Source organism: Microcaecilia unicolor, chromosome 2 (genome assembly GCF_901765095.1).
Source record: "Microcaecilia unicolor chromosome 2, aMicUni1.1, whole genome shotgun sequence".
Lineage (NCBI taxonomy): Eukaryota > Metazoa > Chordata > Amphibia > Gymnophiona > Siphonopidae > Microcaecilia > Microcaecilia unicolor.
The window spans coordinates 577,253,338-577,279,615 of NC_044032.1; the positions used below are offsets into that span (position 1 = coordinate 577,253,338).

General features: G+C 42.2%; 1 protein-coding gene across 1 annotated transcript in view; it reads right to left on the reverse strand.

Moving 5' to 3' along the window:
* WWC2 (WW and C2 domain containing 2) overlaps positions 1–24,490 on the reverse strand; it is a 306,912-nt gene extending 282,422 nt beyond the window's left edge. The window contains exon 1 of the mRNA XM_030191517.1: positions 24,160–24,490. Within this exon, the coding sequence (XP_030047377.1) occupies positions 24,160–24,287 (128 nt within the window). The 5' untranslated portion in view covers positions 24,288–24,490. The remainder of the gene's footprint in view (positions 1–24,159) is intronic.
* Between the last annotated feature and the right edge of the window lie 1,788 nt (positions 24,491–26,278).

Genomic DNA, 26,278 nt, shown 5'->3' on the forward strand with positions numbered 1-26,278 from the left:
GAGTAGGATGTCGATAACATTTAGTGGTTTTTGTTTGCCGATAATAGTGTACACTATTTTCAAGTAGTGCACACACACTTTCACAAGAGTGAGCACGTGTGAACCATCACGCACATGCACAGAATCAGGAAAGAGTGTGCATTCTTTCCGAGGGTACGCCCTATTTATAAATAGAGAACATTGCTGGGCACCTAGGCTGCATCTATAACATCAAACCACTCACATTAATTCAGTTAGAAAGTATTCAGAATTAAATTTTTATGGACCATCAAAGAACTCACACATCACTCATAGAAGAACTTTGCAATCTCTCAAATGTAAGCATCAATCCAGTGTCTCTTTCAGTTCATAACACCTTTTAAGCATGCACAGAAAAACAGAAACAAGAAAAGTAACAAGTGGAGGTGACAAAAATCAAGCTATACACCAAAGCAGCTGAAACAATCTTTAATAAAATATCTTCCCTTGACTCGACATGGGCCGTGTTTCGGCTAAAAGGCCTGCATCAGAAGTATGAAGATTGTCTTGCCAAATGATCAGATCGATGTTAAGGGCACCACAGTGTCTAATTATCTAAATTCAGCACACTTGTTTGCAAAAGATATAGTGCGTCCTTCCAACGTTAGAAAGATCAACCACTCACAGAATGAAATGCACCGTTTCAGGAAAGCGCCTAGGCGTATTTTTTTGGAACCAATTTTTTTAGTTGTGATATATATTTGTCTCATCAATGATCAGATTGATGTTAAAGCGCCAAAGTGCCTAATGATCTAAATTCAGCGCGCTTGTTTTTAAAACACACAGCGCGTCTTTCCAATGACAGAAAATCTAACAACTCACAGAATGAAATACACTGCTTTTCCCAAGAGCAACGCATTTCATTCTGCGATTTGTTGGATTTTCTATATTTTTTGAAAACAAATGTGTTGAATTTAGACCATTAGGCACTTTGGTGCTCTTAACATCGATCTGATTATTGACAAGACAATCTTCAGACTCCTGTTGCAGGCCTTTTAGCTGAAAAGCAGCCCATGTAGAGTCAAGGGAAGATTTTTTATTAAAGGACATTTCAGCACCTTGGCTGTATGGTTTGATTTTTGTCACTTCCACATTCCTTTCTCTTCTTACCTTTTAAGCAAGTCCATTTATCTAGATTTATTTAGAAATTACTTACCCGAATAAATAAATGAAAGGCTAAGACAGATTTCTCATCTCATTTGCATATTGTTGGTGGCCTTTATAAAATAGATACAGCCCCCTTTAAGCAAGATATTTTATGTGGCTGTTTCCCGGAAGAAAGATCAGGGTGAAGTACTAGTGGAGCACCCTAAGGAACAACAGTTCGACTTGGCTAATATTTCAGATATTCTTGAGGAATCAATTTCAGAAACAACTTTGAGGTTCATTTTACATAAGAACATAAGAGTAGCCATACTGGGTCAGACCAGTAGTTCATCTAGTCCAGTATCCTATTTTCCAAACAGTGGCCAAGCCAGGTCACAAGTACCTGGCAGAAACCCAAATCGTGGCAGAAACCCAAATCGTGGCAACACTCCATACTACAAATCCCAGGGCAAGCAGTTGCTTCCCATGTCTGTCTTAATAGCAAACTAAACCTTTCTTAAACCCAGATATGCTAACCGCTGTTACCACCTCCTCCGACAAAGAGTTCCAGAGTTTAACTATTTGTTGAGTGAAAAAATATTTCCTCCTATTTGTTTTTAAAGTATTTCCATGTACCTTCCTCAAGTGTCCCCTAGTCTTTGTACTTTTGGGACGAGTAAAAAAATCCTGTGTAACTTCCTCACGTCCCCTAGTCTTTGTACTTTTGGAACGAGTAAAAAATCGATTTACTTCTACTCGAACTACAACACTCAGGATTTTGTAGACCTCAATCATATCTCCCCACAGACGTCTCTTTTCCAAGCTGAAGAGCCCTAACCTCTTTATCCTTTCCTCATACGAAAGGAGTTCCATCTCCTTTATCATTTTGGTCGCTCTTCTATGAACCTTTTCCAATTCCACTATATCTTTTTTGAGATACAACAACCAGAACTGAACACAACACTCAAGGTGCAGATGCACCATGGAGCGATACAAAGGCATTACAGTATTTTTGGTCTTATTCACCATCCCTCTTCTAGTAATTCCTGGCATCCTGTTGCTTTTTTTGGCTGCTGCTGCCGCCACACACTGACCAGAAGATTTCAGTGTACTATCTACAACGACACCCAGATCTTTTTCTTGAACGCTGACCCTCAAGGTGGGCCCTAGCATCAGGTAACTATGATTCAGATTATTCTTTAAATTTCATCTGCAATTTGGACGCCCAGTCTTCCAATCTCCTAAGGTCTTCCTGCAATATTTCACAGTCCGCAAGTGTTTTAACAACCTTGAATAATTTTGTATCATATGTAAATGTGATCACCTCACTCGTCGTTCCGATTTCCACATCATTTATAAATATGTTAAATAGTACTGGTCCCAGTACAGATCCCTGAAGCACTCCATTGTTCACCCTCTTCCTCTGAGAGAAATGACCATTTAACCCTACCCTGTGTTTCCTGTCCAATAACCAGTTCCTAATCCATAACAGAACCTTGCCTCCTACCCCATGATGGTTTAATTTTCTCAGAAGTCTCTCATGAGGAACTTTATCAAAAGCTTTCTGAAAATCTAGATACACTACATCAACCGGCTCACCTTTATCCACGTTTATTCACACCTTCAAAGAAATGAAGCAAGACTTCCCTCGGCTGAACCATTCTGACTCTGTCCAATTAAATCATGTTTGTCTACGTGTTCTGTACTTTTATTCTTTATAATAGTTTCCACTATTTTACCCGGCACTGACATCAGGTTTACCGGTCTATAAGTTTCTGGATCACCCCTATAACTCTTTTTAAAAATCGGCGTCACATTGGCCACCCTCCAATCTTCAGGTACTATGAACGATTTTAATGACAGGTTACATATTACTAACAGCAGATCAGCAATTTTATGCTTGAGTTCTTTGAGTACCCTTGGATGTATGCCATCCGGTCCAGGTGATTTATTACTCTTTAATTTATCAATCTGGCTCAGTACTTCTTCCAGGTTCACTGAGATTTCAGTTCCTCCGCATCATCACCCTTGAAATCCATTTCCGGTACAGGCAGATCTTTTACACCTTGTTCCATAAAGACCGAAGCAAAGAATTCATTCAGTTTCTCCACTATGGCCTTGTCCTCCCTGAGCGCCCCTTTTGCTCCTTCGTGATCTAAAGGTCTCACGGATTCCCTCGCAGTCTTTCTGCTTCTGATGTACCTGAAAAAGTTGTTACTGTGAGTTTTAGCCCCTACAGCAAGTTTCTCTTCATATTCGCTTTTAGCCTTCTTTATTAATGCTTTGCATCTGACTTGCCAGTGCTTATGTTGCTTCTTATTTTCTTCATTTGGGTCCTTTTTCCATTCTTTGAAGAACAATCTTTTGGCTGTAGTGGCCTCTTTTACTTCACCTTTTAACTTTGGTGTCCTCTTTTGTTTTTGAACAGGATCTGAATAGTGTGTTGAAGACCTATTTTTGTCATTCATGAGTTCTTTTCTATGGACAAAAAGTGTGGATTTACCTAGATGTGACCAAAGTAACTCAAGATCGTAGGAAGTCTTTCTTGGGTTTCAGACAAGAAACTTTAAATCTTGGAGCTACCTTTAAGTTGATGTATCCATGTAAATGTTTGCCGCGGTATGGGGGGTTTAAAATATGTGTTTTTTGCCCTTGAGCATTTGAAAGCCTTCCTGGCAATCAAGAAGGTTGTGGAATATGGTGTTAAGGTCTTTACTTATTTATTTTCTTCTATGGAATTTCCTATTCCTTTTTGTAACTACTCCCCTATCTTTAGTAGTCTAAGGAAGAATGAATGATTTGCCTGTATAGATTTAATTTTTCTTCTTTAAACTGGGAGATTTCTCCTAGCGTTGAACATTTCTTTCTATATTTCTGCAACAAGTATTATGCTTGTGTAAATTGAATTAAATATACTATAAATAAATAAAATAGACACAGAAGAACAGGTGCCTTTTTGTGACACTGCCCACAGACACCATGTTATAAAATCAAGCCCTATACGTATCAACCTCAGCAAGTTGTGCTACATGGCTGTTTCTGTGCATGTATTTATGAGCATTTAACAGTCAAAAATAAGAAGCACCAAAACGTGCTGTTCCCAAACAGCTAAGTTTAAATATAAAAAGCAAGTGCAAAATATGCAAAGTGCAAATACGATTTACAAAACACAACTGTGAACATCAATAAAGCTAATAAAAATGACTACAGGTACTGCAAAAATGATTCTGTCGGCTGAAGGATGATTACAAAGGAAGCTTAAACATTTTAAATAGCCACTGAGAAGCAGCCAACATTGCGATTATATAAGCTTTGTGCCCCTGACTCCTGCCAAGTGTATAAAGTGTGTTGTGCTCTATTGTTCCACAATGAGTATCTGCCATTGACTGCCTTGGCAAGAGAAAAGGTCAGCAAAGACGAAGAGACACAAGGGGAGTTTGTGAACTCTGGTGATGTGACACATCTTTGAAACGGCAGATCGTGCAGCCATGTTTTAAGTGAATCCAGGCAGATTGCTGTGAAGCTGTATAAACTTAAGGGCTATCCCCAGCCAACTCATTTGATTATAATCTGATGTATGTATGCATGTGTTGCAACTTCTATACTGTTGTATGCTTCACATTGTGAGATTCTGAATGTAGTGTCAGGTGAGCATCCCTTTTGCATAAGCATAACCATACTGGGTCAGACCATCTAGCCCAGTATCCTGCTTCCATCAGTGGCCAATCCAGGCCACAAGTACCTGGCAGAACCCATGTAGTAGCAACATTCCATGCTACCAATCCCAGGGCCAGCAGTGGCTTCCCCCATCTCTGTCTGAATAGCAGACCAACAAGAATAACCATCATATTTGAAGCCGTCATATATCCTGGTATATACTGTGACTGTCATATCTTAAGGGGCTGGTAGAGGGTCTGGGACCACTGGGGAAGTAAGAGAGGTTATGCCTTAATCCCTCCAGTAGTCATTTAGGGAACCGTTTGACCACTTACTCATGATTGAAACAGGTCTAGCCAAAAACGTTTCAATTTTGGCCGTAGACTTTCGTTTTGTTTCAGTATTACAGAAAACTGTATATTACTACTACTACTACTATTTAGCATTTCTATAGCGCTACAAGGCATACGCAGCGCTGCACAAACATAGAAGAAAGACAGTCCCTGCTCAAAGAGCTTACAATCTAATCTTTTGGTGCCGCCCATGTCCCACCCAAAAGCACCCCCTTGAAATTTGGACAAACTGAGGAGAAAAGTGTCGAAAATTGGAGTGTCGAAAATCACAACTTGGACATTTTTTAGAGAAAAAACATCCATCTACCACCTTATGACCTTTTTGGATGTTTTTCTGTTTTGAAAATGAGCCCCTAAATATGCCTCACCTTTGGTTCATGCACTTCAATATGACCCAATCAGCATTTTGGTCATTATCTTGATCGCAAAGATTTGATTGGCTGCCACAGCTTTGTCTTTGTCAGGTTGAAGATGACTAAATGAAGATGAAATACAAAGACTTCTTTTCGAAGCAATGAAAGGTAAAGATAAGGATACAGGGTCATGGATTTGATATACCCCCTTTTCTGAGGGTATATGCAGGTACTTTTTCTGTCCCTACTGGGCTCACATTCTAAATGAACCTGTCATCAGAACAAACTGCACCAGCTTCATCCAGCGGTGATTGTGACGATGAGGATGACTTCTGTCTTCAGAATGCTGACAGCAGCAACAGAAGTAATGCTGCTGCTGAACTGGACCGATTTCTAAATAACAATTCTCATGAAGCAGAGGCATAGCCAGCCCTCCAATTTTGGGGTGGCCCAAGGGTGGACTGAGGGGGCAATGCATTCCTCCTCCCCCCTCCACACGCATACATGTTAAACATACCTATGCTGGCAGGGATGCTGAAGCCCTACCAGCCATAGAAATGCAGTGCCCGAGCTGCTCCCCTCCTCTTTGCGCTGCTTATGTAATGTGGAAGTTGGAGGCATGCCGCCAGATGCCAACTCCAGGACTCCTGGAGCATGTTCAGCTTTTGTGTGGTTGCAGGAAGCACGCCACGGACTTCTACATTACAGAAGCAGCCTAAGGAGCAGGGGAGCGACTCGGGCACTGCATTTCTTTGGCTGATGGAGCTTCAGCATCCCCACCAGCCATTTAAGGGGGTGCTGCAGGTTTGCCCCCCCCCCCCTCCTTCCCACCACCTACCACCACTGTCATGAAGTAATCAGTGTATCACAATTTCCTCACATCAAGGTACTGTTATCACAGGTTTGCCTTCAAGGGCTCCTGTTGAAAGGCTTTTCAGCATGGGCAGACAAATTATGACTAAGAAAATGCAGATGAACATTCAGAAATGCAATTGCTCCTTCATTGTAATAGGAAACTGTTTAGTTAAAGCAATAGTGGGTGAAGATGTGCTTTATGACTGATTTTGTTCCTTGATGATACGTTGAAACTCTCTGCTCAGTGTGCGGTGGCATCGGCTAAGAATACAAATAGAATATTAGGTATTATTAGGAAAGGAATGGAAAACAAAAATGAGGACGTTATAATGCCTTTCGTATCGCTCCATGGTGCGACTCCACCTCGAATATTGTGTTCAATTCTGGTCACCGCATCTCAAAAAAGATATAGTGGAATTAGAAAAGGTACAGAGAAGGACGACAAAAATGATAAATGGGATGGGATGAATTTCCTATAAGGAAAGGCTGAATTTCCTATAAGGAAAGGCTAAAGTGGCTAGGGCTCTTCAGCTTGATGAAAAGACAGCTGAGGGGAGATATGATAGAGGTCTATAAAATAATGAGTGGAATGGGTAAATGTGAATCGCTTGTTTACTCTTTCCAAAAATGCTAGGACTAGGGGGCACGCAATGAAGCTACATAGTAGTAAGTTTAAAACAAATCAGAGAAAATATTTTCTTAACTCAACATGTAATTAAATTCTGGAATTCGTTGCCACAGAATGTAGTAAAAGCGGTTAGCTTAAAGGGGTTTTCAGAAAGGTTTGGATGGCTTCGTAAAGGAAAAGTCAATAGACCATTATTAAAATGGACTTGGGAAAATCCACTGCTTATTTCTATAAATAAGCAGCATAAAATATATTGTATCGTTTTGGGATCTTGCCAGGTACTTGTGATCTGGATTGGCCACTGTTGGAAACAGGATGCTGGGCTTCATGGACCTTCGGTCTGACCCAGAATGGCAATACTTCTGTACTTCCTTTCTTGCTTTTAACTTATTATGTACACCACTTGACGATTTCAAATTGTGTGGTATGTCAAGTATGATTAAATATTAGAGTTGAATTCAATAAGAATAACCTGATTTTGAAGTTAAAGTGTGAACTTTTTTTTCAAGAACACAATTGCTAGAATTTTATGTAATGTCAATGTCTAACAATTATAAACTAAAAGTAACGTTTTACTTTTCACAGTAACTTATTACTTTCATTAGACAAGTAACTAGCGACTATAATATTTTTTCATTGCAGAAAATAGTAACATTAATATACTACTTTTACACAGTAACTTGCCCAACACTGCATAAAGGGAAAACTAATCTTAAGTACAAGTACATTAGGAGTCACTACTCATGAAAATAGTCATCAAATACACTGAAATCCTCAATTCTGTACGACGTGGTGGTCAAAAAGGCAAATAAAATGTTGGGAATTATTTGGAAAGGAATGGATAATAAAACAGAAAACATTACAATGCCTCTGTACTGATCCATAGTTTGAATATATATTGAGCAGTGTGTGCTCAAAAAATAGAGCAGACCTAGAAAAGGTACAGAGAAAAGCAACTAATAAGATAAGAGGGGATAAAATGTGAGAAAGACTAAAGATGATAAACACTTCAGCTTGCAGAAGAGACAGCTGAGAAGAGATATGACAGAAGTCTATAAAGTGATAGACCTCCTCATTCTATAAAAGTCGCCCAAAAATTGCATGCGCAGATTTGGACACGTGCCTAATTTGTGCACATAACTTAACCGAATGAGTTAATTAGTGCCAATAATTGGCTTTTTAACAAGCAATTATCGGCACAAATTAGATTTAATTGGAACTTACACACATAAACTTAGGTGCAAGATCCATACCTAAATTTTATGTGCAAGTTAAAAAAGGGGTGCGAAAATGGGAGGGTCAAAGGCAGAACAGAGGCATTCCTAACATTTATCCTTGTTGATATAGAAATACAGGAGATACACACCCAATTAAGACATAAGCATCGCCACTGGGACAGACCAAAGGTCCATCTAGCCCAGTGTCTTATCTGGAAAGAAAGTGAGCCCTTAGGTCCCGCAAGGCCCCGAAGGACCTCAGAGGACAGCCGTGCAACCCCAAGTCTTCACCCACGGCGGCCCCCGTTCACCGAGGGTTGAGCCCCCAGCTGCAGGCGGCCAACGGGACTTCCGGAACCGCGGGCTTGACAAAATGACCCAAAACTGGAACCAGGAACCAAGAGGGCAGGTGGGAAACAGAGGAGTCCAGAAACAGGCAACAGGTCGGGCCAGGCAGCTCACAGCGAAGTCGAAACAGGCAGAAGGTCAAGGCAGGCGGCTAGCAGAGTAGTCCAAAAAGGCAGAAGGTCAAGGCAGGCGGCTAGCAGAGTAGTCCAGGAACAAAGCAAAGGTCAAACCAGGAGAGCACAGGAAACAAACTGAAACTGGAACACACAGAGACTGGCCTCGAGAAACAGAACCTGAAGCAATGTCCTGTCTCAGGCCCGCTCCTTAAATACTATCAGTATTCAACCGCCCAGCCCCAACCGACATGGCCGGCCAATCGGAACCCGGTTACTGACGAAATCCTTCTGGTTGGTCCCGCCCGACCTCCCAGGCGGGACTACAGCACCGGCCTTCCAATCTAACTCCTCTGAGGCGGAGCTTCGGGTTCCCGCGCCCGAAGGTGGAGGAGACGCCTGCCATCGCGTCTCGGCGCCATTCTCCCCGCTGGCGCAAGTACGGATCTCATAGCCGGCGATCGAGGCCCCGGAGGCCGCGATTGCCGGCCTACGGCCTCGGCCCCGGACTGGGCGGCCATCGCCGCGGCGAGCCCCGGCTCTCCGCCGCGACCTCAAGAAGGCCGGCCTTCGCCGCAATGGATACCGGCTCCCGCCTCCCGCAGAGGAGCAGCCGGAGGGAGCGACGGATGTGACACCCAGCACCCTGTCTCCGACAGTGGCCCATCCAGGTCACAGTCACCCGACAAGATCCACGGAGCAAAGCATTTTGTACTGCTTGTCCCAGGAATAGTGGATTTTTACCTACGTTCCTTTAATAACATTCTATGGCCTTTTCCTTCAGGAAGCCGTCCAAACCTTTCTTAAACTCTGCTAAGCTAACCGCCTTAACCACATTCTCCAGAAACGATTTAGGCACCTACATTTACACCACATTTCAGTTGGTGCAAATGGCTGCACCTGAAGTTAGGTGTGAGTCCTGGGCATAAGCACTTACTGAATAGTGCTTTTTCGGGCGCCAATTTTTTTGGCACCTTATAAAGAACTCACCCCAGAGTGGGTAAAACAGAGAATTGTTTATCCTTTGAACTAAAGCTAAAATGATGAAATTAACAGAAAATTCAAACCAAACTGAAGAGAGTGTTTTTCTTTTCACTCAACATAAGGTTCTGCACCAACACTTCCTGTAAAGAATGACAAAGAAAGGCATATTTTCATGAGCCTCATAATGCACTATAGCAGAGGTTCTCAACCCAGTCCTCGAGACACACCCAGCCAGTCAGGTTTTTAGGCTACCCACAATGAATAGGCATAAGACAGATTTGGACAGAATGGAATTAGTGCATGCAAATTTATCTCATGCATATTCATTGTGGGTGTCCTGAAAACCTGACCAGCTAGGTGTGTCCTGAGAACTGGATTGAGAACCCTTGCTCTATAATATTGGGCTGCCATTTGCAATAACATGGAAAAACGTCAACAACATATCCCATGTCACTGTATGTCATTAACATCCAAAAATGTGTGGGAAAAAAAACATGCTAGGAGGAGATCGGAAGCCAGTTAGCGTTGTCCTTTTGCATTTTTTTCATTCACCACTATGGGGCCCTTTTATTAAGCCATAGTAGGCCTATCACGTGCTAAAAGAACACTACCATGGGACGAGCTGAGGCTTCCTGTAGTAGTGTTCTGCTTAGTTCATGCTAATCTCACGCTGATAAATATTTTTTATTTTCCAGCACGGGAGGTGTGTCTAGTGCAGGCACGCCTATTCCCTGCCCCCAATCAGGTAGTGTGGGTACATTACCGTGTACTACTCGACTAGCACAGAAATAACACAGGAGCCTTTACCGCCTCCTAAACAGGTGGCAATAACGATTACTGGTGGTAATGGCTGCACGTTAATTAGAGCGTGGCCATTTTTCTGCCATGCTAGAAAGTGTCCAGAGCACACGGCAAACCCATGCAGTACTTGCAGCGCTGACCACTTTCTAGCGTGGCTTAGTATAAGGACCCCTTTATGCAAAAAAGTGAATGCTATTATCAGAGAAAGACACTGCTCCTGTAACGACCACATGGACAACAAAAAAGATAAAACAAATTCCTGGGAACAGCATAAAATAAATATTTAAAATATGAATAGTTTATATAGATTTGTGAAAGTAAGCAGGGCTTTTGAATTAAGTTGATTTATCAAGAACAACAAATATCTTCTGGAAGCAAATATATGTAAATCAAAGTCCTTTGGGGGGGGAGGAGGCTTAGCAAAGACTTTACTCTGATAACCATCACTGAAAGAAAATACAAAATCAGAAGTAAAACTTAACATATGAATCTACAGACCATTCTAAAGATGAATTGAAAACATCTTAAAATAAGCATCACCACATACGCTAGGCAGCGGTGAAAATGCAGGAAATACATTTGGTTTGCTTCACTGATGTTTTATAATTCAAGATACATGCAGTCAAATTATAAACGTATAAAATGTCTCAGTAAAGCAGAGGCTTTATGTCTGTGCTCACAAACTAGTCTGGTGTTGTTCGGATATATTTTATTTATTTATTGCATTTGTATCCCACATTATCCCACCTCTTTGCAGGCTCAATGTGGCTTACAATGTGTCGTTGTTAGTAGATTAGGAGATAACAGTTAGTGTTACATAGAAAGTAGCATCATCGAAATTCAAACAAGTAAATATAAGTAGAAAACATTACTGATAATAGGTAAGGTGGAGATGTCATAGAAAATAGCGTGATCGAAATTCAAACAAGTAGATATAAGCAAGAACATTATTGATAATAGGTAAGGTTGCGATGTATTACATTTATAGTTGCTGCTCTTATTGGTATGCCTTGTTGAATAGGTGGGTCTTCAGGGATTTGCAGAAGTTAATTAGTTCATAAGTAGTTTTTAAGCTGTGCGGTAATGCGTTCCACAACTGTGTACTCAGGTAAGAGAAGTTAGACGCATGCGTTAGTTTGTATTTTAGGCCTTTACAACTGGGGAAGTGTAGATTAAGGAATGTTCGAGATGACCTTTTAGCATTCCTGGGTGGCAGGTCTATCAGATCTGACATGTAGGCTGGGGCATTTCCGTGGATGATTTTATGAACTAGAGAACATATTTTGAACATGATGCATTCTTTTAAGTGGAAGCCAGTGTAATATTTTGCAATCTAGAGCCATTTCCCATCAACAGAACTCAGGCATATTATTCTAAAAGTAAAAAACAATCATGTTACAGTTATAGCAACAAAATGTTTCTGGCTTTTGTACTTCTCTCACTGCAATATTCATTTCTTAGCACATTAGCTTAAACAAAACACATTAGAGCAATCTAAAATGCAAACTGAAGCGTGCCATCTGAAAATCTTTCAAGCTATCTCTTAAAACAAAAAGGCAGCAGTTTGACTAATAAAATTGTTGCCAAAATCTGCATTAGTCAAATATTGAAACAGGTGCACATGCCATTCTTCTGTAAATCCCACCATCAGTGACATTTACAATGGATCTGATTTACACAAAATATTTTTAGCTTCTGGAAGACAAATAAGAGTCAAAAACACAAATATTAACTGCTGTAAAAGCAGATATTCTGGAATGAGTTGGTAACTATGTACAAAGTGGAGCACTAACCTAACGGTTAGTTCAATGGCCTGAGAATGAGGGGAACTGGGTTCTGTTCCCACTGCAGCTTCTTGTGATTAAGCAAGTCACCCAGGGGCCCTTTCACAAAGCAGCGGTAGGGCTACCACTCATGTAGCGCTCGCCAAATTAAAACTACCACCCGGTTAGTGCGCCAACCCAGCAGTAATTTTGAAGTTGGCACGCGCTGTTCCCCCCCCCCCCCCCCCCCCCCCAGTGGAAAATATTTTTCTATATTCTACCACAGGGAGCATTCCTGGCGGTAATCAGCAGCATGGCCACATTGGAGTGCTGCATGAGTACCACATATGTAGCACGTGAGCCCTCACTGCTAGGTCAACAGGTGGTGGTAAGGGCTCAGGCAGTAAATAGCCACGTGCAGTTTTTAATTCTAGTGCACAACCATTTACTGCCCATTTAAAAAAAGCCTTTTTTTTTTGCCCAGTGCATACCAAAAACACACGCCCACACTACCGCAGGCCACTTTATACCACAGCTTAGTAAAAGGGCCCCTTAACCCTCTGTTACCTTAGAAATAAAATAAGTCCCTGTATATAATATGTACATCGCTTTGATTGTAACCACAGAAAGATGGCATATCAAGTAAGTCATAGACTTCCTGAGCCATTACGTCATGCTCCATACCTGACCGCCTTCAAATCCAGGCTAAAGGCCTACCTGTTTGATGCTGCTTTTAATTCCTAACTTGTCACCTGCTCGTAACCTTATCTTGTCTTCCTCTCTTCTATAGTCCCTTTTCCCTATGTGTCCTATCTGTCTGTCCTACCCTTATCCCTTATTTGTCCTGTCTGTCTGTCCTGATTTAGATTGTAAACTCTTTTGAGCAGGGACTGTCTTTTCTTCATGTTTCAATTGTGAAGCGCTGCGTACAACTGGTAGCGCTATAGCAATGATTTGTAGTAGTAGTAGTATATCAAATCCCAACCCCTTTCTCTGTATAAAAAAAAGATATTCAGACTGCATAAGAGGAATAGCCACTGTCTCTTCCCTCTTCCAATCCCCATAAACAGCCATTCACCCTAAGTTTCAAGTTTATTACAGTTTGATATACCACTCTTAGGGGTCCTTTTACCAAGCTGCGGTAAAAAGAGCCCTGCATTAGCAGAGGGGCCGTTTTTGCCACACACCAGGGCCCTTTTTACCGCAGCGTGTAAAAAGCCTCTAAAAAAAGAAAAGGCCATGCGATAAGATTATTGTTACCATATGGTCATGCAGGTGGAAGCACTTACTACCACCACCCATTGAGGTGGCAGAAAGGGCTCCCACAGTAACCGGGCAGTGTTATTTGTCAGTTATTATGGAGAACACTAGGAGGTAGAAGTTTCCTTAAACCCGATAGATCTTTTGATATGATATGTTTTTTTTTGTTGGAGTTATTTTTTGATTATAATTAAAATTGTTTTCCTCTACGGTTGCTGTTTGATATTTCCCCCTGAGGAAGCCGCGGTGAGCTGTGAAACCTGGATCCATGTTGTGATTAATACTGCACAGTCATCTTTGAAACAAACAAGATAAGTCTGAAGTTTTTTCTCTTTGGTACAGTTCTGTGGACTATAGACTATATATGTAAATTTTAGATTTCTATACAATATGAACTTTGGACAGCTAAAATTAATATACCATTGAGCTGGTTTTATGAATATAATCCCTGTGCAATAACTGAGATAAGGTGCCTGACTGTGGTTTTTTAACATCACTATGGGACACTGATTATTTCTGAGTACTATCCACATTTTTTCTATATTAGTCTTATTCATTTTTCCAGATAATTGTGTTTGCTATTCTATAAAACCATGCACAACTTTTAAGACCAGCCATGCCCCTCCCCTGGCCATGCCTCCTTTTCAGTTATATGCTAGAGGATTTAGGCGCAGAAAGATGTGCGTGCAAATCCAAATTAGTACCAATTAACTGCTATTTATTGTTGAGGCCTGTTAGTTCATTGTTTACAGTTCATTAACTAATTTAGATACGCACGCATGTTGGATCTAAATTTAGGTGCCGATCTTTCAGTCAAGGAATTTTATGCCCTGATGTTACATTTACCCAGTCAATATCAGGATAATTGAAATCACCCATTATTATTGTGTTGCCTAGTTTGTTTGCCTCTCTAATTTCTGACATTTCTACATCGGCCTGTTCATCCTGGCTAGGTGAACAGTAATACACTCCTATCACTATCCTTTTCCCCTTTACACATGAAATTTCAATCCATAAGGATTCCAAAATGTGTTTTGTTTCTTGTAGATTCAAATATCCTCGAAGTATCATGTTTTGAAAGAGCCACTCCATTATTATGCAAGCTGCACTGGTTGCCCATTAAAGCCATGATTATTTTTAAATTATATGTTTTTGTCTTTCAAATATTATACGGCATGACACTGGATTATATGCAGCCCTTAATAACTATTCCCCTACACAATATAACCTCTGGTTCTAGGGGCTACCTTAGACTTCATCTTCCAGATTGCAAGCGAGTGCATTATAAGTCAGTTCACTCTGCTGACTTTAGATACCAGGGTGCTAAGTGGTGGAATTCACTGTCAATGGCAATCAAGGGTCAGCCTGATTACTTGGTATTTCGTAAAAGACTGAAAAAACTCTCCTCTGAGAGGTTTCTATCCATTGATGGAGTATCTTAGATTGCAACTGGCCATCAATGGTCTATATTTGATATTTTATTGCTTTGCAAACCTTGTCTGGTGTTTATTTACTGTTAGCCACATTAAACTCGAGTATGTTCAAGATAAATGTGGGGTATAAATATCAAAATAAATAATAAATAAATAAAATATAAATTCTGCATTGCACAAGTTGCACAGAATTCCCCAGGACTACCATTCCAAGCTCTAAAAGAAGAGAGAGAGCGTAGCAGCAACACCTGAATTATAGTCTTAACCCTCACTTGTCATTCCAATGTTTCTAGATACATAAGGGTCAACAATCAAAGCAATTTCACCAGCCAGAAAAGGCTCCTGGCCAGTTAAATCATTTATTTGGGTCTAACTGATCATATTCAGCAACTGGACAGAGCCACGGAACATGTTTGATTAGTGCCTAACTTAGAGGCAGATGCACTAAAGCTTAATGAGCCTTTAATGACCCTCCAACGAGGAAATTTTGATCCGTTGCATGCATCAAAGGGCTTTTACCGAGGAAGCTAGCAGCTAACGAAAACGGAATGGAGATGAGCAATTAGTGTAAAAACCCCATTGAAACGAGATGCACTAACCTTTTCCGATTGCCTTTACGCAGAAAAAAGGCAGGAAATCTAACGAGAGGTCTGTACCTCTCGTTAGGGCTGTCAGCTACAAGTTTAAAAGTGAAATGTATTTTAAAAAATAACTAGGGAGGCGAAAACGCGCGTCAGGGGCATCCTTTATTGACACCCCAGGTCGCTGCTGCTCCCCTCTCCCTCAGCACCAAAAGGAAAAAAAAAAATCAGGAGGGGGCAAAGGCGCTCGTGAGGAGGGCGGGCCCAGGAAGAAAGAAGGGACGTCTGAGGAGGCCTTCTGACTCGCCGATCAGCTGTTCTTGCCCGTGCAGCAGAGGTGAGAGGCGCTGCACGGGCCGGTAAGGCAAAGGGGGGGGGGGTCGTGGGAGGGGGGGAGCGGCAGCCACGACCAAAGGGGGAGCGGCGGGGGTGGGGCATGGCGGGAGGCGGAGCTAGTGTGGGAGAAGACACAGGAAGGGAGGAGGGCCGGCCCGGGGCTGGGGCTGCTAAAATTTGAGTTTTTTCGTGCCGGGGGGGGGGGGGGGGGTGGGAAACGGCGACCTCGGGCGGGGGGGCAAGGATGGCCATACAGGACGCTCCTCACGAGCGCCTTTGCCCCCCCCCACCCTTTTTTTATTTTTGTTTTGATTTGGGAGCCATGTGCTTGTGTTTTGGCTGTTTGTGGCATGCGCAGAGCAGCTAACATAACGATTGGCTGCTCTGCGCATGCTTTAGGGGCCGATTACCGACGTGTATTGTGATTCTTTGATACATTGTACTTTTCAATACCGATCCGAGCATATGTGACTTGTTGTTTTGGTGCATTCTTCGTTTTTTTTAAATAGTTAGGGACTTTAACGATTTAGATTTTTTAACGTTTGCTTGATGCATCTGCCTCTTAAATCTGGTGATTTTAGGAGTGTTTCGAGTGTAGTGGGATATACTGCCCAGACCTGTGTGTATACATAAGGCCTGCATTGCCGAACTGAGGCCCATAAGTAGGACAGTATAAAAGTCAGTCCTATCTTTATGTGGTTTGCCGTAGCTGGTGAAGTTGAATATTGGCTTATTTCCATCATGTATGGCCTACTATTGTTTTTAAAGCTCATCCTTAACTACCCCCTAGCCAGACTGGTTGTCATTATAACAGCAATAAAAATGTATGAATTTTATTACACATAGAGGAGGCAACGCATGCAGATCTAATCTTACACTTTTTCATTGTGAGTCTCCTGAAAACCAGAGTGGCTTAGGGAGTACTTGTCACCTCCAAAATGATAGATGAGTCATTTAGGGCCAGATGCACTAAACTTGACCAGCCATTAAGGAGCAAGTAGTAAACCCTGGCATGCACTAAAGACTTCTCCAAACCATTTTCCGACGACTGTAGTAGCTAAGGAAAACGGAAATGCAAATGAGCAAATTGTGTAGAAACCCTATTGTAATGAGATGCACTAACCTTTTCCGATTGCCTTAACGCTGGAAAATATAACGAGAGGTCTGCACCTCTCATTGGGGCTGCGTGGGATTGAAAAACTGCTACAAAAGTAACAACAAAAAAAATCGGGGGAAAAAAAGTCAAGTGCTCGTCAGGGACATCCTTTATGGACGTCTTTCACTCAAAAAAAAAAAAAAAAAAAAAAATAGCACACCGCTTCAAAAAAGACGTCCATTTTGGCCGACATTCCCCCCCCCCCCCCCCCCAATAATAAAAACGTCCCTTTTGGACGTGCTTCACTAAGCTGAGAGACCTGGAAGTCTCTGAGCCAATCACAGCGCGTTTAGCTGAGCTAAACATGCTGTGATTGGCTCAGAGACTTTCAGGTCTCTCAGCTGAGTGAAGCATGGCCAAAAAGGACGTTTTTATTATTGCGGGGGGAATGACGGCCAAAATGGACATTTTTTTTTGGATTGGCGTCCTCAACTGCACTGTCCTCTGGATCGAGCCGCATCGGAGGGGGTGAGCGGCGCAGCGTCTTCGGGCGGCATAGGAAGGCATATTTGGCATGCACAGAGCAGCCAGCATAACGCTTGGCTGCTCTGCACATGCTCGACCGGCCAATTGGCCGAGTGTTTAACGATGGAATAGAGAATGCAAGTGAGCTACAACGAGCAGCTCATTTGCATTCTCCTTCCTTAATGCATGCCCGTTCCTTACCGATTCGCTAAGGGAATCGGTAGGGAAGGGCTCTAACGATTGTTTAGTACATCTGGGCCTGAGTGGTATGCAAGCTAAAAGGATGGCTCTTTTAAAATTTCGTCAGGTTTTCAGGATACCCACAATGAATATGCAAGAGACAGATTTCATACAATGGAAGTAATGCATGCAAATTTATCTCATGCATATTCATTGTTGATATCTTGAAAACCTGACTGGTTGGGTGTGTCTTGAAGGCTGGGTTGAGACTCACTGCTTTAGTGTAATAAGATATAGAACAGGGGTAGGACCACAATCTAGTTGGGTTTTCAAGATTTCCACAATGCGTATGCTTGAAATCTATTTGCATACAATGGAAGCAGTACATGCAAATCAATCTCATGCATATTCATTGTGGAAATCTTGAAAATCCGACTGGGTTGTGACCTTCAAGGAACATGGTTGCCCACCTCTGCTATACAATATTTACCTCATTCTATTTATAGATCAGTTAACTGCTAAAGACTTGTGCCCACTATGAAAAACTAATATTATTTGTTTGTTTGTTGCATTTGTATCCCACATTTTCCCACCTATTTGCAAGCTCAATGTGGCTTACATTGCACCGTAATGGCGATCGCCAATTCCAGATCAAGAAATACAGAGTGGTATTGTAGTAAAGTTTGTACATGACTGTCAGGAGTAGCCCTGTACCAGTTACCTGTACTAAGTGCTGTGAGCCAATACATATATGCAAATATAATATACTTTATATATCCAAATCCGTGTGGATTGCGTATTCTTTGGGAACCCACTGCCTCTGTGAACTGGACCCCGGGACCACCCTAGACAACGATTGCTGACAATGACAAAGTAAATTAAGCAGTCAAGTGTTGTTGATTCTTTTCCGGGATAAGAAATCAAGTGGTATTGCGTTAACGAGAACCATTCAAAACCTAAATATTTCTGCATTCCATGTAACTGTCCTTTTACCAGGAACTTTGCAAATTAAAGAGAGAACTATTTAAAGCAGTGGTTCTCAGACTAGTCCTCAAGACACATCCAGCCAGTCAGGTTTTCAGGATATGCACAATGAAAATGCATGTGATAAATTTGCATGTATTGCCTCCAATGTATGCAAATCTATCTCATGCATATTTATTGTGAATATCCTGAAAACTGACTGGTGGGAGTGTACCAAGAACTGGGCTGAGAAGCACTGCAAAAGATCAATCGGTGACAACATCCATCACTAGAGCTCGCCTTAATTATTACAGCCCTAACATTACATTTGATAATTTGCTATTAAAATCCTCCATTAAACCAAAACATTTTCTTAATTTATTTTTTATTTTTGTAATATTTTAAGCACCAAGAAGTAGAGCCTGTCCATTCTGTGTCTCTGTACTGAGCTGCGGTACATCTTATATATGCCGTAAATCGCTTTGGATGGCTCATAGCTGGTAGGGTGATATAAATAATATTTAAATAAATTAACAATAATGTGCAGTGGAGCTGTTAAGAGAAGGAGAACAAGGTACAGTAAGACATGAGACTCTGTGCTTCTTTTCAGACTCTACATGAGGCACATATGTTGTCTAATGATAAAGGAAGTAAAAAGGCATGTTATACTGGAGTTATTTATTTTTTTAATGACCAGAAATTAAATTTGTACATTTTTCCTCTTCCCTGTTCCCAACAACATCATAAGTACATAAGTACATAAGTAGTGCCATACTGGGAAAGACCAAAGGTCCATCTAGCCCAGCATCCTGTCACCGACAGTGGCCAATCCAGGTCAAGGGCACCTGGCACGCTCCCCAAACGTAAAAACATTCCAGACAAGTTGTACCTAAAAATGAGGAATTTTTCCAGTCCATTTAATAGCGGTCTATGGACTTGTCCTTTAGGAATCTATCTAACCCCTTTTTAAACTCCGTCAAGCTAACCGCCCGTACCACGTTCTCCGGCAATGAATTCCAGAGTCTAATTACACGTTGGGTGAAGAAAAATTTTCTCCGATTCGTTTTAAATTTACCACACTGTAGCTTCAACTCATGCCCTCTAGTCCTAGTATTTTTGGATAGCGTGAACAGTCGCTTCACATCCACCCGATCCATTCCAATCATTATTTTATACACTTCTATCATATCTCCCCTCAGCCGTCTCTTCTCCAAGCTGAAAAGCCCTAGCCTTCTCAGCCTCTCTTCATAGGAAAGTCGTCCCATCCCCACTATCATTTTCGTCGCCCTTCGCTGTACCTTTTCCAATTCTACTATATCTTTTTTGAGATACGGAGACCAGTACTGAACACAATACTCCAGGTGCGGTCGCACCATGGAGCGATACAACGGCATCTTATGGCCTATCACTGTTTAAGTGGTTTTGAACATATCTGAATAATGGGGGGGGGGGGGGGGGGGGGGGGGGGGGGCAGGGCAGGGGGTGTTTTCACCTCCTTGCCCTGATCTAAACAATGACATCATGGTGTAGGCATAGTCAGTAAGTCTCCTCCACCCAGTTCCAGATGTTGGTCACATCAGGTCAGCAATTCCACAGATTCAAAAAGGGATAAACAATAAAGGTTAATACACATAACGTAATGCATGTTTGGGGGTGGAGAATGGTGTTGAAAAAGACATATGTGCTCCCTCCTCCTAAGCTGCATTAAAATTTTGCAGTGCTTTATAGGATATGACCTTGTTATTTTGTATTACCTTGCATCACTGTTTGGGTACACATGCCATATGTGCTTTACGTCTTATATGATGTCTTTCTTTTTCTGTTTATATGTTTAAAATTTAATAAAGATGGTTTTGAACTTTAAAAAACAAAATTTGCAGTTACAGCATGTTAACAACCAATATTAATGTGGGGTACCTACAAAGTTTCGGTGTTAACTGTCGGGCATGTGCCCACCATCTTCTCATAGAGTTAATGCAGAGATAATGCACTTAGGCGGGAACTGTATAAATGGCACAACAGAAGGAGGTCCAGGCCTCATGAATGTACAACAGCAAAGAATGAATGTGAGGCAACAAAAAGCCAGGATTCCCAGGGTGTCGTGAAAAATCTTTGATTCATCAAATCCAATAGCCTAAAGTAGAAGAGACTCGACACAACCGCGTTTCGACATATGCCTACATCAGGAGTCATAATACCTGTACATTCGTTGATTCAAAAAATAATCTGTACATATACCGGAATAGGCCTACAGCATCGAGCGCTTCACAGTGCCAGCATAGGGAAAAATCGGCAGAGCCTGCTGAAACCTGGTGTAAATGCTGGCAATCAAGTTAGGTGCACTGAGGCCATATTCTATAACTAGGCACGCAACTTTTCGGAATGCCCCAACGCGCCTATGGCCACATCCCCTTTTGAGTTACAGGCTAGTAGTTAAGCATTGTGCTTTATAGAATAGTGCACAGTCAGATGCGTGTGCAAATTTTAATCTATATCAATTACCTTCCTATAATTGGCTTCTAACACCCAATTGATAGTTAAGGGCTTGTTACTGAATTAATTTGTGCATGCACAAATTTAGGCGTGCAAATGCAAGCACAATATATAGAATTCAGGGGTTACTGCATGCTAACTGCATTGCATATAGCGTCCCATTATCTGCTGTGTTACCTTAGATTTTATATAGAGTGCACAGGACAGATGCATGCACAAATTAATGAGTTAACAAGGGGTCCACAATCAATGTTATTTGGTTCTCCCTCCAAGATTATAAGTTCTCTCTAAAGTCATGATCACCCAACAACAGTTCTATAATCATATGTAATGGGATATCATGCTTTCATATTAAACTTTGTTTTGCAGGTAAAAATAGGCACTGATGGTTCTTGAGTTTGTAAAGCCTGTCAGAACTTACTGCTTTGCTTTGACTGTAGCTGCTTTTGCTGCCCCGAGAAGCTGCCACCCTAGGTAACACCTACTCTCTTGCCTAATGCTTGGACCAACCCTGTTTGTCAGTTAACGTAGGAATTAGCGCACACTGAAGGGGAAATTCTAAAGGGAGCTGCATAGTTTTAGGTAGCCAGAACTTGTGCGAATGCTTGCATTCAGAACTGGCCCAGCCACTAGGTTATCTAGGCAACCACCTAGGCAGAAGAATTTTTTTTTTTTTTTGGGGGGGGGGGGGGGGAAGCACTGCTCTGGCATGCACCAGAGCCTTCCCACACTTCTATTCTTGCTTCCAGGCCTGCCCCCATTGCCATTCCTTACCTTCTCCCAGACCAGCCATGAGATTAAAGAAGTGTCAGTGCACAACACAACCTGTAAGCACAGGCCCACACTGAAGCGCCACTTGGTTCTGTCTCCCTCCAACACGGTCTGCTTAATGGAAGGGGTGGGCCAAAGCGGCACTTCAGTGCGGGCCTGTGATGTTTTTTTAAATCTTCAGGCTGGTCTGGGAAAAGGCAAAGGGGTGGCAGGCCTGGGAGCCAGAAGGGAAACAGGGAGATCATTGCTAGCCACAGGGTGGGGGTAGGGAAGGGGAGATGAAAAGCTGATTAGCAAGGGAGGGGGTGTTAAGACAGGAAGGAGAGAAGCAGGTAGAGAGAGGAAAAGGAAATTCTTGACTCCAGGGGTGTGGCAGTGTGGCTGAAGATTGATTAGAGGTAGGGTAGTGGCATGGCTGAAGGGTCAGCTAGGGTGTTCGATACCCTTGGGCCAGCCTTGTTCATATGAGCACATATGCGCATAAATGAACAATTTCCAGCTAAGAGGTATTCTGTACTTACAAGCCTAGATAAGATGGTGTATACTTTGTGAGTGCTAGGTAGAAGCATTTATACCAGCTCTGTGGTTGGTATAAGTGTTTGCACCCTACCTATAATAGGCACATTTTCGGTCACTTCTGCTGATAGGTGCCTATTTTTCTTTATAGAATAGGTTCAGATAGGTACCCCCTTATAGAATTACCCTCTAAGTGTTAAGCTGTTAATTGAATGCTCAAACACACTAACAGTTCACATGTGCTAAACCCTGGGTTAATTGCACTTTAGTAAAAGAGTTCAGGGAGTACAGATACAAAGTGCCTCTGACTTAAGCTATATATGTTCCAATCAACTTTATACACAAACCTAGGCAAGTATTTTTCTCTCAGTAAATATTTCAGAGTTCCAGGTTTTGGAAATTTCAGTCTCAGGTGGTTAGACTGAAAAGTACAATAACAGAGAAACAACTAGCAGTGTGACTGACAATGTACAGTCAGATCTGATAAAATGTCACAGTAAGTTTGACATAACATATAAAATGCTTGTCAACCTTTCACTGAGCATCCAAAAGCAATATGCAGATCTGGAATTACAATTTGTGGAATACTGGTAAGCACATTTAAATATCCAAATGAGTAATACAAGTTATATTTTAATTTAAACAAATGTTCTTATATTGTCAACTCCATCAAACAATAAGACATCTGATGGCAAACGTCAAACACCTACTTTATCTGTCTAAAGGTCCTTAAATCAAGTCTTGAAAATCTTTTACAAAAGAAAAAAAATGTTGGTTTGCATAATGAATGTTTTAACAGATGCTTTATAAGTAGCCCAGGATAGCCTATTTAGCAATGAGAACAAAGCCTTCACAAGAGAGTTTCAAAGTTAACGGAAAGCTTTGAGAAATAACACACTATTTTCAGCACAGGGTGAAAGTTGCTGTAGTATCCATATGAATCATGTCATAGGGAAGAAGCCCTCCTCCAGCCTGACCAGAATGGCTTGTGGCCTAGGGACTGGGATGATGAGGCCTGACTGCCCACAGCCTCAGTACCAGGCTGTTCCAGCCTCATCTACTTTCAGTAGGTGCAAGCAGGGGTTCAAGAAGCCCCTCTTGAAATCGGTGCAAACTTGCCAGGGCAGAAAGCTGTATCCTCCCAGGGTAAAAATAGGTAACACAAGACGAGAGACTCAATTTGAAAGGAAACTACAGTTTAAACTACCCCACCCCCCTTTTTTTGTGGTCTCCCTCTCACCCCCACCAATAAATTATAGCTGGCAGATTAATTGATGCATGTTTTTTAAAACGTAAATCAACACTACCCCCCCCCCCCCCCGAACTAAAAAAAAAAAAAAAAACGACCCGTCCTAACAGGAATTAAATATATTTTTTCAGAGATCCATATGTTATGCAAAGAAATAATTATAGAAAAAAGAAACACAAAGAATCTCCCTCTGTGTGGGAGCAGGGCAAGACTTCATAAAGTTTTCATGCTGTCCCCTTTTTCACCCCTAGGACGGAGGGCCCTGAAAGTTGCTTTGCATTCCTCAACCCCCACCCCTTTTCTTCTTCAGTTTCCAACTAGGCTAACACTTTTGTTCTTCTCCTCTCCTTTTCTTTATGTTCCCTCAGACCTTCTCCTCTTCTTCCCCTGTCTACCCCCTCCTCTCAAGAAAAGGAGATTCTCTTCTCTGCCCATGGGATTTCCCTGCCTTGCCTTCCTCTTCCCCAAATTCCTCCGGCATGATGTTCCCCTGGTGATTTTCTCTCTCACTCTACTACCCGCTATACACCTCTCTCTTCCCCCTTCCTCCCCCCTAATAAATTCACACCCCCACCCATACCTGTCTCGGGGGTCGATCCAGCTGGTCTGCTTGTTGTTGTGGTCGATATAAAAAATCTTGCCGTCGTAATCCCTCGCTTCTTCCCAGCCATCCGGTAAGGGCAGCTGCCCATTCCCTTTCCTAGGCATGATCAGGCTCGGAAAACTCCTCCATAAGTACGGGGGGGGGGGGGGGAGGGAAGCACACAAATAAATAAAACGGGGGAAGAGCAACAGAATGAACAATCCAAGAGGTGAAAGTCAGCAGGATCCGCAAGCCCAAACAACAAAAGAAAGAAGTGGTTCCGCCGATTCAACTCGGTATCAATCCACCATGACTGCTGGCTTCCAGCGCCTGGGGGGCCGGTGGCTCGCGGGGGCTCCACGGGCAGCTCCGAGCGGTCTGGATTGGGGATGGGAGGCAGCCAATGACCCAGCGCGTTCCCAGCCAGCAGCTCATTAGCATGAGATTAGCGGCCGTCTCATCTGCATGCACATTCCTCTCTCCTGCATTCCACAGCGTTAACCCTGCACTTGCCGGGCTGCCAGGCGCGAACCGGAGGTGCTGCGGGACAGGGGAGGGAAAGAGCAGCCACAGGCGCTCCTTCTTATCCCCGCAATCCTGAAAGAGAGAGGGCTAAACAAGTTATATTGTGGTTCCTCCACTTGATACATGCATTTTTGTTCAGCCTGCTATGACAAAAGCTGCGCCGAGGACTATTTAAACTGACACGGAGCGAATTAGAAGTGAAGCTGCCCTTTGGCTGAGTGCATAGTCTTAGTCTCGTGTAGTTTAAATATGCTGAAAGTACAGTGCCTTAATGCACAATGTTAACCGTGGAAGCCTGATTATTTTCACTGAGTTATGTAAAATAACAATAGGTTTAGTATAGGTACTACTCTCTGTAGAATTTACCAAACATAAATAAGCCATAATTTGTTATTTAGCTATGCGTATATTCGAAGTGTCACTGGGAATGTTGTTGTTGTCGTCTTCAGATGGCAGTTTGCCATGTGAAAGTGCAGAAGGAAAGTGAGGAGTTTGTTCACTGGTAAATCTCCTCCCTCATGCAGTGTCCCTCCCCTTTATAAAGTATGTCCTTTCACTCCCTTATCCAAGACTGGGCCTACTTTAAACAAAGATTTTTCCCATAGCACCGAATCTGCAAACTATTTTGTTTTCATGCATGTGTTTATAGAATTATCTTATGTTCTAAGTTTGTGAAACGATGCTGTATATTTTCTAAGACATCCAGAAATGACTGGTTCATTGACAATTTTTGTCTGATATAGACAGAGGTATGAGGATCTCAAACAATTTTACAAATCTTGCCAATTTATTTCATCCTCCCAGAATTGAAACAGACTGCTCAATCAACAATGAACATTTACAAATGTGTACATAGAAACCATTTGAAGATGCAGTTGCCCTCACAGATCCAGTTTTCACCCTCTGCACACAAAAATGTCTATCACAGTCGAGTTACACAGTGACCATGGGTGTAGGGAGAGGGAGGAATTTCTCCAAGGGAGGGGGGGATGTTAATTTTTTACATCACCTAACAGCTTTCTGTGAAGTAGTAATAGGGAAAGGGGCATCTGTGATAATCACCTTATATAGGGAGGGATGTAATGTTTTAGAATGCTTCAGTGGAGCAGCAACAAGCTAAGAAATGCCCCCTCTTGCCCCCTCTCACCCTCCCCCATACACACACACCATAGGAGCCAACGTTTCAAAATTATTGGGGGTGCTCAGCCCAGTGGAAATAACCCCTCCCTGGACACATTCAATGAATATTCTCTATATTGGGGGTGCTCAAGCACCCACTGCACCCACAGAGTCGGCTCCAATGACACACAGACACACACACATCCATGCTTTCTGGATAAAAATGTAATCAATAGAAATAAGACAAAATAAAACATGGAAAAGAAAATAAGTTGATACCTTTTTTATTGGACATAACAATACATTTCTTGATTGGCTTTCGAAGGTTGCCCTTCTTCGTCAGATTCGGAAATAAGCAAATGTTGGTAGATGACAGTATATATAAGTGAAACATCAAAGCATTCCAGTGACAGTCTAACAGGATGGGGATGGATAGGTGAGAGACGGGAAGAGTCGGCTGGATGAGGGACAG